Raw genomic sequence first — 18,362 nt, 5'->3', positions numbered from 1 at the left:
AGTTTATAGGTATTATTTTAAGCAGACTTTAATTGCATAATCATGTTAGTTTTTCACAGAACACTTACCACATTAAGTGCAAGAATGGATATGGCTCAGAAAATAAATCAAGAAACTTGTCACCATTACAGGATGAGGGGCCTTGGTAGCTCCTCTTAAGTGCATCCCTCCAGCAATTTTCATTAACTTAGTTCTTCTGCACAGAAACATGCCATTGCATTCTGTCATTTTTAGACTGTGTTTACAAGCTGAAACTCCCTATTTAGCAACAGTTTGTTCTGTGACACTAGCTAACTGAAGTGACTCAATGGCAGCTCCTTCAAAGCAAAGCTTTATTCTCTCAGAGACAGGCAGCACAGAAAGCAAAGATTTGACAGCAGAACCTTAACTCTCCTGTCATCTTTCCAGTTTTTGCAGCATCTCTTCATTCTAGTTTTCACCTCTCCAGTTTGAGAGAGGGTCCTTACAAGATGCCCCAGGCATGTCCAGCCATTGTGGACCCCACAGCCAAACCCCCTTCCCTAGGACAGTAACGTTTACAGTTTTGGCACCCCCTTTGAGTCATCTCAGGTATAAGAACAATAAACACCTTGTCATTGTCAATGGAAACAGGTAAGGCCATTCCTTTTTTAGCAGCTCTCCCCCTTGTAACTTCAAGAGTTATTTGTGCTTTCTTGGATTGCACTTGATTATTCTTTGTGATGGATTTGTTTGCTATTTGCATTTGTACCTTCTTTTACAGTGTTATTCAGTGCAACTCTTTTTAATGACGTGGAATAAAGCAAAAAAAAGTGACCTGTGTCTTGTGTTTGTAAAGATAAGAAATGCAACACTCCGATTTTTCACATGAATGTAGTCGATGGGACTGTTTTCTCATCAGAACTCTGCCCAATTTGTTGCAACAAAGCCTGGAAGTTATAGGAGGAATGGATGTAAGTGATTGTAAAGACAGAATAGATCATATTCTTGTGGAATTGATCAAGTCACTTAAATCCAATTTCTGAAGATGGCCAGTGAATTTGCCTCCTCCACGGGGTACAGAAAATCTATTCCCTGAATTCACAAAAGCTTTGGGTGCATGTAGCTGCAAAGAGGTGACGACAGCTGTGCTCAGAATAAGCTAAAGACTACATGATATACAGTAGACCACACCATGGAATTGCAGGACCCAGCTTCAGCTAGGCACTCAGAATTAGTTATCACTTTTGATGTTAACTGTTTGGTAGAAAGTACCTCTTCAGCTCACAGGGAGGTTAGTCATAAACCCCTCAGCTCTGCCACAGAGGAGCACCATAGGACAAACCTACAAGGAAAGACAGAGTATGCAGTAAGTAAGGCCTGCTGGTGCCACATCCCAAACAACTACAGCAAAAGACAAAACAGAATGCCCATACAGACAGAACTGCAATTATGAAAATATAAACCACAATTGTGTAGCTAAAGACTATATGTCGAACACTTTATGTCAGAACTTGAACTCCCTTCCCCGTCGGTCTCTGTATGCAACACGGGAAGCAGGCAGAGCACAGCCCTTTCCGTGGGGCACCCCCCGCCAGCCAAGAGCCCAGGCTCAGCCGGGGGAGCGCCCCCCCCCCCCCCAGCTGGGCCCTGTGCCACGGCCGGGCTGGCGAGGCCGGCCCACACACCCCGCCCTGGGAGGCGAAAGGCACAGAGGGGGGGGAAGAGGCGGCAGCCCTTTACCCACGGCAACGACTAAAGGTGGAGAAAAAAGGGAGCTATACCCGCAGGCATCAGAGCGGCTGCCGCCAAACCCTCAACTCCGCCACCGCTGCCCCCCCGTTCAACCGCCACGGCCGTCAGGCGAGGAAGCCGGGTGGGAGGGGGAAGAAAGAGACCTGCCGCCCTCGTTTTACGGCCCGGCGTGTTTTGCGACGCCAAAGATGGCTGCCCCCAGGGCACAATGAGCCCGCTCCGGCCGCTGCCCTGCCGCCGGGGGGAACGCGGACAGGCAGCGCGGCCGCCGCGCGGTCCCGCCACCCGGGGCTGATCCGGCCGCTGACGGCGAGGGTGCGGGGAGGGCCTCCGGCCGTAGCGAGCGAGGAGGAGGAGAACTCGTCCGCGGCCGTTTGGTCTGCGGGGCCCCGCCGGGTCGAGCAACGGGTGAGGGAGCCGGCGCCGGGGGCCTCCCCGGGACGGCGGCGGGGGCAATGTGGAGCGCCCTGCTGCGTCGCGGGGGCCGCGGCGCCGGCGGTCTCCGGGGGCTGGTATCGGGCGGCCCGCCCTGGAGCCAAGTGGTGTCGGAAGCCGAGAAGATCGTGGGGTACCCGACGTCCTTCATGAGCCTGCGGTGCCTGCTGAGTGACGAGCTGAGCAACATCGCCATGCAGGTCCGCAAGCTGGTGGGCACCAAGCACCCGCTGCTCGACACCGCCCGGTAAGCGCCCGGCCCGACGCGGGAAGCCACATGCTGCCCCACCGGCTGGGGGGCCCCGGGGTGCAGGGACCTCGGGCCTTGGCCTCCGCGGTGGAAACTGCTGGCAGGCCTCGGGAGGCTTGTCAAAACTTGTGGGAAGTTTTGAGCTTCGTTAGTTGTCAGGAGTTGGGGCTTGGGTCGTTGGCGGTGGTCGGCATCGCTTCACCTCGGGTGGGTGGGCGCGTTGGCCGTGGCAGGTGCCCGAGAGCGGCTGTGGAAGTGCCATAAGTGGCATGTCCCTAGGGAACCCTGCCTTGAGCCGTGGGGTTTTGTGTGGGCACTTAGCTCTCCGCTCCGGGATCTCCGTTTCCTTGCCGCGACAGGTTTTCCTTCGGTTATCCTCTGTCATTCAGAAGTCGCTTCGTTGCAATACCACGTGCGATGAATGAGTTTCCCCATGCGATGTGCAAAAAAAATCCCTTGATAATAGAAGAAGCGTGGCTGTTTCACTAACAGTTATGTATTTTTTAATACTAAGGACTGTATTTTGAGGAAACCAGTGAAAAAAACGGAGGAACTAATCAACTTAAAAGCTTAAAATGACACTGTTCTGAACTGTGTATTTTGTTACTAAGAGCTTTAGAAAACATTTTCCATTTTGAAATATCTGGCTGGGAGTTGCGAGGTTTTGTATATTGTTGAGATTTTTAGGGTTGCTAAGCTGATTACCCACCCTTTCATTTTTAAGGCAAAGTGATGGAAGACTTGCATTTCTGCCAATAAGCAGAAGTTGGGATTATTTGGCAGTGTTTTCTTTGACTGTAAAACAAGAACTGATTTGCACTGGGTTTTTTTTAAACAATAAAATGCCAGAGACTTAACAAAATTTTAAAAAAAAGAATTGCAATCTTCCAGGGGCATTGGGTTGTGGGGTTGGTTTTTTGGTTTTGGTGGTTTTTGTTTGATAGAGCTGTGTTTGCTATAACTGCAAATATAGCAATGTTAATAGGATGCAAGGTTTTTTGAATAGGTGTAAACAAAAAATTAGCATTTGTTCAAAACAAATGTTCTGCTTTTCTTTTAAAGAATAAAAATTGTAATTTTGTAGCTGTCCTTGGCAACTCCATAATTCTGGTGTAATGATATAAACCAAGATTTGTTTTTCAAACTCTCTGTCTCTAAATCTGGTTGTCTTGAGTGAAAAAAAGGTGTACAGGGGATGAACATAGCTTTTTAAAGAAATATTATTATCAGGGAAAGGGATTTAGACATTGGCTTTAAGTAGACTTTTCTGGAAGAAATAAATCAACTTGTTAATAAAAATGGAAAATACCTGACTTTAGAAAATGCTGGTGGAGGGGATTTTGTTGAATTGTTTGTAAATGCAGGTTATGATATTATGATAAGCTTAGCAAAGATTTTTGTGTTTCTTTTTTAAGAGGAGGGACAAGAAGAAAATGTTTTTCTGCCTTTGGATCCAACTTTAAGGTCAGTTGATGGAATGGGGGGAATAGCAGGACCAAAGTACAATGCATTCAGGCTCTTTAGCTTCCACTGCAGTCGCAGAAGCATCATAGAGACCTGCAGCCCTGAAGGAGGACTTCAGTGTTAGCTTTAGATAGTCTGTTCGATGTGTAGTAGTTGCTGCTTTATTTTTTTGTGAATTAAGTTTAAATACAGTAGCCTGGGGCGTGGTTGGAGGTTTTGTGGTGGAGCTGTGATGTGTGGGGTGGTTTTCTTTTGTTGTTGTAAGTAGGCTGCTTTGGGCTTAATTCTGTAAGCCTGTGGCTTGTGGAACGCCAGTAGGAATGTAATCATGCACAGGGTCAGCAGGATTGAATCTATTAATTTTTTAAATTCATGTATGATTCAGAGTACACTACTAACCTGATGTGTTGTGCTAGAAACAAAAGTCAGTATTTACTCACATAAAACCGAAACAGTGTGCTCTTATTTTAGATGTTCTTATTTGGCTTCACTGGTATTTCCAAAGGCTTTGTTGCAGATGCGTTTCCAATGGCCTTGACCATCGTATTATAAGAAGAGTTAATTTCCTGCTAACAAGTTTTAGTACACCTGTAACAATGCACAAATTGTACCTCACCTTGGTTTATGGTATGATTTTGCAATGAAGTGAATTTTGACCTTGTTTTTTTCTTAGTAATCTCTTTCTGATATTTGACTGTTGTACGTTTGACTGTAAATGTGATTGATTTTAGTTCTGGGTCTGAGATCTATGCTCTGACTTACCATAGCAGTTTAGGAAACAGGTGTTGATTCTTCAATACTAGATATACATGTTTTAAATCTCTGGCTTAGAAAGTAACGTAGGTTTCCTGTTGTGTGTTCAGGCAAATGTTTAAAGCATGGATATCTACAATATATTCTTTAGTGATTTTTTTAAAAAAAAAAAAAACTTAAGTGATTCGTATGTTCTGTGACTCTAATCTTTCAGACTGTGAGTGCATAAATACTGTCTACTTCAACACTTCAGGAGATTTTTCTGTTTGTGGGAACATCTGAAAAATCTGTGCAGTAAAATTGATTAATTGCACGTGTTGTTTCTCAAGTTTCTACTCATTTATTTTTGAGGTTGTAAGTGGTGACAATCAAATTATGATTGCTTGCCGTCGTCTCTAAGAGATATTAATTTTTTTTTTTAACCTTCTTTGGTGGCATTTTTTCATCAGCGTTTTTGTGTCTACCCTCCCTTCTTGTCTAAATGCTTTGCTAGTCTTTGAAGTCTTCCTTAGACCATCAGGGGTTTCTTAAGCATTGGTAGAAACCCCTCCTCTTTATCTGCGCAGAATAGGTTCTGAGCTGAGATGGTGTAAGACGTAATTGCCACCACATTAAAAGCCTTTAGTGTAACAGGAGAACTGAGGAGCATTTTTAACCTTTTGCCGAGCTTTGGGTCACTAGGCTGTTCCAACACAGCCTGTGCTGAGAGCCTTACAGAAGGCAGCTTAAAGATAACTGTCCGTGTGAGACAGGTCGTGTGGAGGAACAGCTGCTGGGGCAGTGTACGTTGCTCTGACGATCCCATCCGTTTCTTCCTCTCGTTTGGATGTGGCGGTGGCAGCTTCTGGGTGTAAGTGTCTGCCATGAATCAGGACTGCAGCAGGTGTTCTTCTGGGATGATGTGCGACCCTGATACCTCCTACCAAGCCTGTGCCTGGCCAGCAGCTTTAAATCTGTGAGCTATTGCTGACTCTGCTCTTGGGAGGGCAGAGATGGGTAACTGAACCCTACAGTGAGGGGTTTGGGAGTTCTGTAATCTGTCTGGTAAAGTCAAGTTTATATCACTTTTTTTTTCTTTTTAAGTTTTTTGTTTCTTAAAAGTCAACCACACAAAGTGAACATCCTACATCCTCAGTACTAGTTTTGCCAGACTTGTTAGAAAGAGGGCAGAATGTGAGGGAAAGGTTACATTTCATTTTAGAAAGGCTGATGTTTAGTGGTTAACAGATCATTGGAAGCTGGGGTATCTGGATTATATTCACAGCTGTGCTTTTGGCTCTCTGACTTGGGCAAGTCACTTAATTTTTCATACTTGCATTTACTTATCTGTGAAATGAACAATGTAGCATCTGTTTTCTGGAGGTGTTACACTTCATTCATTACAACCTGTATCAACCACTGTGATCTTTGAGTGGAAAATTGTGCATAAGCAATATTAATAAAGAAGACTTTAAACAAATGCTATTATTAAAATATTCACCTCTAATGGATACTCTGGAAACAAAATTGCAATCTGACTACTTCTGGATCTTTCTGTTTGTAGTCCTGAGAGTCACTGTATGGTTCTTCAGAGCTTTCAATTTTCTTTCCCTATAATGAAGTATTTTCAGCAGCTTTTCAAAGCTAACATTTAAATTTTTTTGCTCTTCAGGCTTTGTTGGACTAAAGGAAAATTTTTTCAATGCATGAATGTATGACAACCTTTTCAGCTGGGAAGCAAACAAATCTGCAGTCTTCTGTCTTCTCTTTCCCCCTCCTTTCTAGGCTAGCGTATGTCCTTCTTCATATAGGAAAGAATCTGTAATTGGTGCAGCTATCTACTTTTCTCAAATACATAGGGTGAATAATGTTTTCTTGATTATTTAATCTCCCTTGAGAAGGGTATAGCTTGCTGCAGATTGTAAACAGTAAACATTATGGCCAATGCATCACTTTTATAATATCACTAAATGAAATGGAACACTTCATACACGTAAAATTATTATGGGATACCATTTAGCTCTCACCGTTCTGTCATTAGCATGTAGGAGGAATGATTATATTTTAGTTCTGTCAGAATTGTTTGTTGGTGATAAATGCTTAAGTAGACTTAGTTACAGTTTTCCTGGATTATTACAGAAATAAAAAGCCTTGATAGACCACCTTTTGTTTTGTGGCAGCCCGCTCCATGTAGATCTCTAGACATTTTAAGCACCGAACATAAAATGCAATCCAGAGTAGCTTCAAGATTACATGCTTTTTGGTTAAAATATCCAATAACACTGGTTTCCTGAGCTTGAAATGGCTTAGCTCAGTAACATATCTTGTAACTACAGATGTGTGCATTTGCCCTCCTACGTGGGTGACTGATTTCAGCGTAGACCCAGGGATTTGTTACAACCTGCTGTGGATGGAATTGTTACGACCAATTTATATTTTGTCTTAACAGAATGCTGACCTTAAAGCTGTCCTCTTTTATAATTGTAGGTGCTGTGATTGACTATGAATAGGTTTTAAGCAACTTGTTCAAAATGTTAATTGAATTGGGTCTTTTTCTGGGTTAGAAAAATGAAAGTGTCTATTTACTTGGCAGTGGCCAATGAGGTAACTTTCTCTGAAAACAGCCAGCAGCTGGATGCTCAAAGTCACAAGCAGAGGGTCTGGTCAACTTACAGCTTCTAAAATGAAAACTTACTACAGTCTTTTAAGTTTTAGTGAATTACCTAATCTGTAATGGACCCTGGGGGCATAAAGTCCCTCTCCTGCTGTTGCTGGATTAGAAGTTAACACACATTTGCATTCACTAAATTTTATTGTTTTTTTCAGCCTGCTGTGATACTTTGTAAAAAATATTTTTGTGGTAGAGAGATGTGATTTTTATAACCGTGGTCACAATGCCTGTGAGGTTAGCAATGAGGTAGCAGTTGTGTCGTTACTGTGTTTACCATTGGACTTCTGGAAGCACTGGCCACCAAAGCTAGCACACAGGGCACCTTTGCAGAAGGTCTTAGTAGTGATGTCTGAAAGGCAGAAATATTTTTGCTGCTTGATATGTTTGATACAATGTGCAAAATTACTGAAATACTGGTGGTTATAGGAAGTTTGCCTTTGTCCAGGAAGACTGTTTCCCAAAGCATTCTGTACAGCTGATGGAAACAGAGGTACTCTCAGGGGAGCTGTGGTTGAAGCACTGGAATTAAATTCTTGCTTTGACTCACCTCAGCAAGAAACCTCTCTCTTTGAAGAAAGGCTGGCCTCTCTTAGCTAAATAAGGATTTGTGAATATCTTTCAGTCTGTTTTGATAGACTTGAGTAGTAACTCCCAAAACCTTCATGTTATGTATCATATACATGTTGGTACTCCCTAGAGGTTTCTGTTACCATACTCACCATTGAGTACACCATTCTTAGCCACCAAAAATCAGTTTCCTGTGTATTTTGGCTGAATTAACTCACAAAGAGTAGAAAAGTTAACTTTGGCAGGTAAAAAGGCATGGAGAAAATTAAACTGTTGTAGGTTCATATATAGACTGAAACTTTTTTCTATATCTGATTCCTTCCATGTTCTTCCTTGTACCTGTGGCCTTCACTGTGTGGAAAAATTTAGTCAAAGGATGTTTAATTATATGGTACAATACCTAATTTGCTGACTATTTTGCCACCATAAGCAAAGTAGGATCAAGTAGCTAATCTGCAATATGGATGTACAAAAGCTAGGCTCCAAATTTAATTCTCTTGCATTTAAATAATTGGTTTTGGCAATGATTCTCATTTAAATAGCCACGTTGAATCCAGGTTTCCGTGCTTAAGAAGAATGTATTATTTCAGCATGTAGGGTGATCTTAGTAAATGAAGTATATTCAGTAGGTGATGATGCTGTTTGGGATTTTCTGATAGAATTATTTACAATGAAAACTAATATACTGTCCTAATATTGATAATTTCTAGTATGTTTTATAATGAATATGAGTCTGAAGATTTCACCAGAATTTCATGTACAAGTCATTCTGACTAAAGGAAGGACCTTGGGATTTCTTAAGCTTGGGTTTCAAGCGTGAGGAAAAAAAACCTGAATGTATAATGAACAGAACCAAGTGCCAGTCAGTCTTGAAAGGATGTAGTATACCACACCTAGAGCAAACTTGATTTTACTTGAGGCACACAGTAGCCTAAACATCTTTTCCAAATAAAGATAATTTTTGCAGTTCACATCTGTTCTTTTCTGTTTTCAAGTACAATTGATTCATAATGCATGTGAATATTGAATACCAAGTTGAATGTACCAGTGAACGACTGTAACGTCAATGTTTGCTCTACACAGGAAGAGAGTACTGATTAAGTGGAAATAGTTTCAAAATAATTATTTCTGTAACCCAGAAGAGGGTTACCAAATATGCCTTTATATAGAGTGCAGATGAGAACCGATGTCCTAGAGTATCAAAAGTCATATTTTGGTCACTGGAAATGGTTTTCTTTTGTTGGTGAATCTTCTATTTGTCTGTGATAAGTTAACTTCCTTGCCTTACAAGAAAAAGTACTTTTCCTAGGGCTTTTACTCCTTCTAAGGCCTGTATTTTGTAGCTTGCCAAAGGTGTTCTCCCCTACTTGAGATATTTCCCCCCTCTGCCGCCTTTTTTGTTGATGCTGCCTCCCAGTTGACTTTTCTTCTTGTTTTGGAGGCCCTGGCAGTGGCAGGAGACACCGTTAACGAGTCATCATGAGCATTTTCAGGACTCCCCCAAAAACCATGGGTAACGCTGTGTCCTCTACAGCACTTTGTAAATCTATTCAGGAAAATACAAAGTGCACAAAGGACAAACCTCAGCTCGGGAGTTAGATAGTTAGCTATTGCTTTCTCCTAGGGGTGGCAGTCTTAAATTATTAATATCTTTCCTTCACCCCACATGTGAGTGTCTTAGTTTCCCTCAGGGTAGGCAGGCTGTCTGCAGTGCTTGCCCTAAAGGAACTACTGCTAGAGACAAACCTGACAGACTATAAAGGAACACCATGAATTTAAAAATAGGATCTATTACAAAAATTAAGTTTAAAATCTGTAGCAGCTGCTTTGCTGTCCTTGAATTGTCCCTGCCAATTCTCTGGCATTGACAATCACTTTAGCTTAATTTTTTTTTTTCTTCTCTCTCGCTGTTTGAAAGATTCATTTAAGGAAAGAACTGATCATATAGGAAAACTGGTGAGGCTCATTATACATGAGCTTTTATCAAATACATGCTGTGAACTAGCTAGATTTTACTAATAATGATAGATAGGGCTTAGAAATTTGCCTCAATACCTGACTTAACTGAGAAACTCTAGCACCTGTTCAGCCTGCTGGAGGTTCTTCAGGTGAGCCACAGTCATCTTTTCTTCAATCCTTAGCTATTCCTAAAGAAGCATCAGGGGCTCCAGCTTTTGCATTCATCTTTCATTTCTGTTCCACATGAATTGCAAGTGATGGTTTTCTCCATTTTGCTTTCTCGTTCTTCCAGTTCCTTTCTTCAAAATAGCACTAGTTGGTTCTTCTCTGTAGCTGCTTTTCCATTTTGGAGAAAAACAAAGAAAGGCCTACAGATAATCCTCTGTTTCTTAATAGAATGAAAGTGTATAGCAAACATCTGGTTTTTGTTCTTCTTTTCTTCTTCCCTGCTAGGGAAAGAAGCTGTACCTAGGAACTACCGATTCAGCTTTATTTTTCTAGTTAAAAAACCATGAACAAGCAAACCCCATAGCCTCCATCCCCACTTTGTTTCAAAAAGTGCTCCCTTTAGAAGGAGTTTTCTTCAAGATCAAGTAGAAATTATTTTTGATTATTCATTACTTAAACAGTCCTATAAACATTGATTGGCTTGATAGCTACCACTAATATGCTCAAAATTAATTTATTTTGTAGAATTTGAACTATTTAAAAAAGATCATTCCTCCTAACAACTCCCATTATTTTTTTTTTCTAGATCTTCACACTCATGGTGCAAACTTGCTGGAATGACAGCTATCTTTTTCATTAACTGCCTGTTCAGCACACTTCACAAAATAATCATAATCAAAGGGTTAATGCATCTCTGTGCTCTCACTGGTCCTTTAAATAGCTTACATAATTGCATCTGTAACACACCCCACCCCCCCAAAGAAAACCCAAACCCCAAACAAGTAAAAGAATCTGTATTACAGACCCAGACCTACTTTGTGACTGAAACAGGATGTGCTTGTGTAGATCCATCCTGCAAATGCATAGTCCCGATTAAGGCAATTTGAGGGTAATGGTCCGTGCCAACACGCTTTGTGTCTGGTTGTCATCTGAATGATTAGCCAGTAGCAGAAGCACCATAATTAGTTGATTTGGTAAGACTGCTTTTAATCAAACTTAACAGAAAGTTCAAGTTGTTAAGAGCTAAACGGAATACTTGTTAGGTCAAATACACAAGGCAAAGCTTTGTGATCACAAGTGGAAAATCATCTCTCTTACACATTTTAAAAATAGTTGTGCTAGCATATATGTTTGTTAGTGATTTTTTTTTTTTCCAAAGATGCACTGTGTTCCTGTTAAATTGGTGTTGAGCTTTGAGACTGAATGACAGAGCCACCATGTTTTCATATGATAAAAATTGATACATTTTCATAGGCTAGGAAATAAAGGTTCTTATGATATATCAGTGCAGCCTGTAGCCATGTTTTTATCTTTTCCACTGGGAAAGTTTTTATCCCAGTAACCTTCCTGTTTCTGATTCCTAATTGCTTTTCATTTAATGTTGTTTGTGAAGATGAAGGAGATATACTGTGTGCATATTTTAAAAGTATTTCAGTGATGGTAATGCTACATTATGAAGTTCATTTTTTGGATCATTCTTGTAGAAGTCAACTTCTGAATGTAAATTTGTCTGGGATGACATATTTCAGTAACTAAAATTAATCTACAGGAGAAACATGTCTTCCCCAAACCTGTGTTATCTTGTGGAGGTGAAGCTGAAGTGTAAAGAGCCGAGAGATCAATTCATCTGTTCTTGATCCTCAGTTGTTAAAGCCAGAAATACCGGGAAGGGTGTATACTCCATGTTTTGTTGTCCACAGGAAGAATTTGTCACTTTCTGATTATTTGTAAGTTTAGATAGCATGGGAGCCATTGACAGGCTCTGCAAGAAATCAGATGTCATCTATCAATAGGAGTAAAAATGCAAAAAGACTGTTTTCAGAAATAGGGCTTGGAAGGCTTGAGGAAGCTGGAAGTACAGAGACTTTTAGGGTAATTGTGGGGGAAGCCCTTCTTCCAATACATGTTTATTTAAGGCATTAAAGGAGTTTCTACTATTAGAATTTACAGTATATTTTATGTGTCTTATGTCTATAATATAACTTCATAAAACTGAAACAAAGAGTCTTGCCAGTTGGAAAGTAGGAAATGAATCCATGTAATGACTATAATGTGTCATAGTAACCAAGTTTTAAAATAGTCAAATTCCAAAATAAAGTTATAAAAATGACATCAGAGGAAAAAAGAGTATTATGTTATAGCAACAGAAACGTAGGCTTGTTTGTTTGTGAATCACTTGGGATCATATTGCTGCCTGTGGATTTTTGGGAAGGAGTGGCGCTGGAGTGTACGTCCTAACACATAGTGTGCATTCAAGGGGGTGTGTGGGGATATATTTATTTTTCTTTTGGCCATCCTTGTTCCTGTGACACTTTGAAAGAGCTGAAGTTAGGTTTTCCTGGTTTTAATTTGTTTTCAAATAAAATACTAACTGAATATTCACCTTCTCATTTACTTTTCTACTTTTAAGACTTTAGGAGTTCCCTCAAATCTTTTGGGTCTTTTACCAGGGCTTGTCAGTGAGCAGTTAAGTTTTAGTAGCAGAACTTTATGAATGAAACTTCAAGAGGTTGCCAGCCAGCAGTGTGAAGTTTCAGCGCATCCCAGGGCAGCAGTGAGATTCACAGTGAGTGTACGTGCATCCCTCTGCTACCTTGCGTGCGCACTGGGCTCTGAGCCGGGAGGAGTGACCTGGGTGGCGAGGCAGACTCGCTCTCTACGCCTTCTTACCCAAGTGCCAGCTGAGACTGTGGAGATCTATTGTAAGGAATCAGCTTGCCACTGGAGTATATGTCTAATAACTGTGTGAATGTAAATTGTTGGCAGCATAGCTCTGTGTCTGGGTCTGTGTGGATCCAGAAATGCGATGGGTTATATCTTGCTCTACTTGTGCAGATGTTCTGCTTTATAAGATTAGCGCATGCAGTTAGTTCCTTTGAATATGTTTTTATCTGAGGGCTTTGATTTCTGATTTTCACAGGTCTCATCCTCAGTCCACAGCATTCTTTCAGATATGCCATTCTTCCTAATAGTTAATTTATCCGAAACAACTTTTTCAGATAACTGCTAGGAATTAAACATGCATTGCAACCAGAAGTTGAGATGTCTTCAGGACTAGAATTGTTCCCCTTTCTTTTCCCCTTCTGTTGTAATTGCCAGGTGACTGACTTGCTAGGAATATCAAGTCTGGATTAATATATTGTCTCTGGGTGGTACTGCTGCTTCAGATTACCTTGGTGTGCATGTAGGTATTAAATATTGAAAGCTGTTTTCATGTTCTCGTGTGGTGAAGCTCTGTGTAAACAAGTCTTATTTACTGAACAGTTTGGGAAGCATGTACATGCTGGTATGCCTTAGGAAATCTGCCATTTAAGCCTTTGTCCTGATTTTCTCTGGCTATGATAAATGGAGTTGTAGACAAGGAACCATAATAGTGAGTGTAATGGAGAGGAAGAAGCATTGTCCTGAGAATGTGAAAAAAATCTGTTTAAGCTCATGAATAACTTAAATACTTACCAACTGCTATAACTAGACCTCATGAAACATTTTTCAATCTGTTTTTTCAAAGGAATTTGAAAGCAAAAGTCTCTAATGTTGTATAAAATAGTATCTTTATGCTTTAAAGATTTGTATTCTATGTGTTAAATCTGGAGACAAACAAATATAAGCCTTTCTTATGAATATAATTATTAGGAAAGCAAGAAAATACATTGAAGAAGATTGAAGACATGTTAATACTTTGTATCTACATGGAATGAATGTTGCCATGCTATAGAATGTAATGCAAACGTATGAAAGCTGTGACTGGTGTTGCTAATTGCTGAGAGAATGTAGTTGTATGTTTCACATTTAAAAAACCCAACTGACCAAAACCACCCCACTTCGGGAAGTGATGATGTGCAAATTTTATTTGTGCCCTACCTCCAAATGTATATTGTTAAAGACAGCAGATGCTCAAACCTTATATATGTTTAACTCTTGCCTTATTATGAATAATTGGGAGATATTTTTACACTTCTGTATCAAGAATGGGAAATCCTTTCGTTCTTTGAGTGCTAAATAAACCTTTCAGAGCTGGTCTAGCTCTAGAAAGAGAGTTAGAGGAAGAAAGAGCTATCTAGCTCTCTTTCAGCTCTAAATTCCCTATTTACGACTTTTACGAATTCATAAACCATTGAATATTTATCTATTTATTTTTACTACTGAGACACAAAAGGTGGAAACCTGCAGGCTGGTTATGGTGAAAGGAAAGGTAACTGTGGGTAGCCTATTGTGCTTCCATACCTGATGTAATTTTATTTTAAAATGGAATTTTGCATTAGATTAGCTCAAAAATGTTGTCATTTGTTGATGCGAATAATTTTAAGTGCTCCCCTCCCCTGTGAATGATGAATTATTCTTTCATGAGAGATCTAGATTATTTTAATTAATTACTTGGGGGTTTAAATCTTTAAATTTTAAATTAAGTTACAGGTGAGTTAAGCTCTTCCCTGAGGAGCTTTTACTGTGTTAGCAGTGGAGAAGGATAATATTTGCTGCATAATTCTCTAATGGGCTGTTGTATGCAGCTCTGTTGAACAAGGCTGCTGTTTTGCTTTTGATTTCTGGTCTGTGTCCAGCATTTCGGGGAACAACTTGGACAATTAGAAGATATCACCAGCAGCATAGTTTCTTGTCAGCTGTGGAAGAGAAAGATTAAAACTCATTGAAATATATTGCTTTGCGAAGTTGTTGAGGACTGCAGAAATTTGATGTAAAACTGAGGCATTGGTAACTGCATATATGAAATTTTTGTAGACAATAGGCAAAATACAGAGACGAGTTTAATGGTGTTAATTTCATATCCTGTTTTCAGTAGGTATTCCCCTTGTTTAAACTATTTCTGGTGTATGTATATAACTATATACAATTATAAAAATGTAACCGTATCAGTTGTTTATGGGCTGTGGGGATTGAACCAGTGCTTATTTTCCTCTTCTCAAATATGATTACTTGTTGAAGATGTGATACATTTAGGTCATATTTGGCATGTGTTTAAACTGAACCTGAGACTGATTTATGAAAAAGAGGGAATAACAAACGTAAATTGTGTTTTCCCTTGTGTGGCTATTGCAGCCAAGCTATAATTTATTTTGTAGTGTCTTCAGTTACGATAAAAGATACATTCATAAAATAAAGTAGGGTAAAGAGTTCAGTCATTAAACCTTTTTTTAAAGTTAGTTTTCATCATTGTGCCTTTAATTGTGTTAATTACTTCAAAGAATTTTCTTGGAGGCTAGTTGAAGAGCAGAATCAAAGGGGAGGGGAAATTGCCTTAAGCAAAGACTTTTTTTGTGAGAACATTCTTACAGTAACTTTTAGGAGAGATCACTAAAACAGTCACTTTTAGAATCTCCCCCTCTTCGTGCTTTTTTTAGTCTTAATATTTTTGGTTTCCTAATAATATTAGTTGAGGGAGGTGATCCTGCCCCTCTACTCCGCTCTCATGAGACCCCACCTGGAGTACTGCGTCCAACTCTGGGGTCCCCAGTACAGGAGAGACATGGAGCTGTTGGAGAGAGTCCAGAGGAGGGCCATGAAGCTGATCAGAGGGATGGAGCACCTCTCCTATGAAGACAGGCTGAGAGAGTTGGGGTTGTTCAGCCTGGAGAAGCGAAGGCTCTGGGGAGATCTAATTGCAGCCTTCCAGTACCTCAAGGGAGCCTACAGGAAAGCTGGAGAGGGACTGGTTACAAGGACAAGTAGTGACAGGACAAGGAGTAATAGCCTTAAGCTGCAAGAGGGTAGATTTAGATTAGATATTTAGAAGAAATTCTTTACTATGAAGGTCGTGAGGCACTGGCACAGGTTGCCCATAGAAGCTGTGGCTGCCCCCTCCCTGGAAGTGTTCAAGGCCAGGTTGGATGGGGCTTTGGGCAACGTGGTCTAGTGGAGGGTGTCCCTGCCCATGGCAGGGGGGTTGGAACTGCATGATCTTTGAGGTCCCTTCCAACCCAAACCATCCTATGGTTCTGTGATCTGCCAGAATACCATATTTCAATGCCTGTGGCCAATGGTAGACAGCAAAGTGTTTGTCCTATAATAAAATTTTCTCTCATATTTTCATTTTTGGTATCTGTTCAGGACAAGATATTAAGTTAGATGAATTCAGCTGTTGAATTTGGTGTGCTCTCTGGCCTACCTTTTTACCTTTTTTCTCCCCCTTAATGCTCAACAGTTAGAGTGCTAGCCTCTCACGTAAGAGGCCTAGACTGGGTTCTTCAATCTGCCTGTGTGACTTGGCAAATCTTTTTTTCTGGGCAAATTGTGGCAACTTTCTGTGCGTAGCACCATTTAGGGATATGGGCTTAGAACCCTGGCAGGAGCATACTACCCCAGATACCTTGAGGTTAGAGAATGTGAATGTTCTGCTTCCCATTCTGTTGTGCTGTGGTGATTCCCCTGAGGAAGCAAAAAAAAAAAAAAGTGCCTTAGCCTGGAGCCAATGCTTACAAGGGTGCAAGAGCTGGAATATTAACAGAAAAGTTCATGAAAAATGTAAATGTGGGTAATTGCATTTTGTGAAATTTGGGGTTTTTTTGTGTAGTTGGGTACCCAAGGAAGCAAGTAGTTGGAACTCACCCATGATGATGTGCAATTGATATACTTCAGCATTGTAGGTTGATTTGGTTTTTTTGTTATTGTTATTTTTACCATTAGCTATTGTGAAGTCCTCTATTTGAACACTACTTGCAGTTAACTTGGAAAATGCTTAGTTTTTTTCACTACAAATGATATAAGATTGCTTTGGTTGCTACAAATTCAGTATAACTGTAAGTTATTAATATTGAAATACAGGAACAGTTTGAAGTAGTGAAAACATTATTTACAGAAAATGTTGAAATTCTTGATGCCAAGTAAATGGGAACTTTTTATTGGCATCTTGTGATACTAAAAAAAAGAAAGTCTTTGTTTATTTCATATGTAAAGAAAGTTACATCCAACCTGATTGATTTATTTTTTGCTTCATGCACAAGTGGTCCTAACACATTTTTAGACTGAGGCAGAAAGTAATCTCCAGGTAATGATATTCTGTGCTATTTTAAGGATGTATGCCCTACTGATGATTTTTAAAGCACAAAATAATGATGACATATCGTGCAGAGGTCTTGCTTGCCTGGGGCAAATGGTCTGAATGCACTAGATGAAGACTTCTGTTTGCTGATGAAAGTGTTGAAACCCAGCTCCTTTTCGTTGTTTTGTGGTTGGGATTTTTTGTGTTGGTTTTTAAGTGACATTTATCTCTTTTAATTTGCTACTAATTATACTGCATTCAATTAACAGCTGAAATATTTTACACAGAATAAGAAAGGAAGCGTAAGGGCTTCTGGGAAAGAAGTTGGGAGTTCAGTTTTGGCAGAATTAAGGTTCAGTTGGTTGCTTGATAATGGCAAGAAGAATGCCAGGCGGTTTGGACGAAGCATGCCAAGCCGGGGCAAGGTAGCTTTTCAAGCAAAGGATAGGGGTCCTGACAGATTTCCTAGCAAGTGAGCAATTGGAGTGTTACCACTACAATTACTAGAGAAACAGCTAATGAAAGAGGAAGGAGTCAAGAAGGCTAAGAAACCCACAGATTTCAAGAAGTAAGAGGAGTATGTTACAGAAGTCAGATTAAAGGAGTCAGATGGAGCGTGTGTGCACTAAGGACCGATCATGGTGAGGTTGTTAGAAATACATGTGAAACGATTCCAGTTTGTGTCCAGAGCGTTCCAGTGGTTTCGATAGGTTTTTCGGCTGTGAGGTGCTTTTAAAAGCTAAGCACCGTGTATGCTCTTTTCATCACTTTAAATTGAAAACAACAGAAGGATGTAGTTCAATGGACTAGCAGCTCCCCTTATGGACAGCAGTTCGTGGACTTTATTTGTCTTGCAATGCACATCTGTATCGTGCATACTCGGTCTGACGGCCTTTTTTACCTGTCAAGTAAAATTGGAAATACTTAGCATTTTTCATACTAATCTTCAGAGAACATATGATACATAGAGGAATGCAATGGGACTTTTTTATTGAAGAGGTATGTGAATAATGTACTCAAAGAAATATAGGGAAAGAGAACCTTTATTAATTAAAACTTTGATGTAATACAGAAGCGATGGTTGTGTCTGAGTGTGCAAATGATAACAGCTTATTGCAAATGTATTTGAACACAGGAATAGGCAGTGCTTTCCTGTTCTGTTGGGACTTAGAAGGCTATTGCACCAGATATTTCTATTTTGTAGTGGAGTAACTTCAATTTTAGTTTCATGATTTGCTGAGGGATTTAATAGTTCATCTGAAATCTTGTATTGACTCTTGTAACAACTCTTGCAATTTGAATCTCTGGAATAGAGGTATTAAAACTGTAAAGCTTTTCCTTTGACAAGGGAAGTTCTTGGGTATAGTGGGTTCTGAAAAGTCTTACTCCTGTTGCCTTAGTCATTGCAT

At 40.2% G+C, this 18,362-nt stretch overlaps 1 protein-coding gene across 3 annotated transcripts in view; it reads left to right on the top strand.

Moving 5' to 3' along the window:
• The first annotated feature begins 1,868 nt into the window (after positions 1-1,868).
• PDSS2 (decaprenyl diphosphate synthase subunit 2) overlaps positions 1,869-18,362 on the top strand; it is a 122,140-nt gene continuing 105,646 nt past the window's right edge. The window contains exon 1 of one of the 3 annotated variants that reach the window (XM_075747828.1): positions 1,869-2,395. In XM_075747828.1, coding sequence (XP_075603943.1) covers positions 2,169-2,395 — 227 coding nt within the window. In that variant the 5' untranslated portion in view covers positions 1,869-2,168. The remainder of the gene's footprint in view (positions 2,396-18,362) is intronic. The other 2 variants (XM_075747827.1, XM_075747826.1) reach the window with 2 other exon arrangements.

The sequence above is a fragment of the Balearica regulorum genome, chromosome 3, assembly GCF_011004875.1.
Source record: "Balearica regulorum gibbericeps isolate bBalReg1 chromosome 3, bBalReg1.pri, whole genome shotgun sequence".
NCBI lineage: Eukaryota > Metazoa > Chordata > Aves > Gruiformes > Gruidae > Balearica > Balearica regulorum.
The sequence above is the reverse complement of the archived record's forward strand: the minus strand, read 5'-3'. Positions and strand labels throughout refer to the sequence as shown.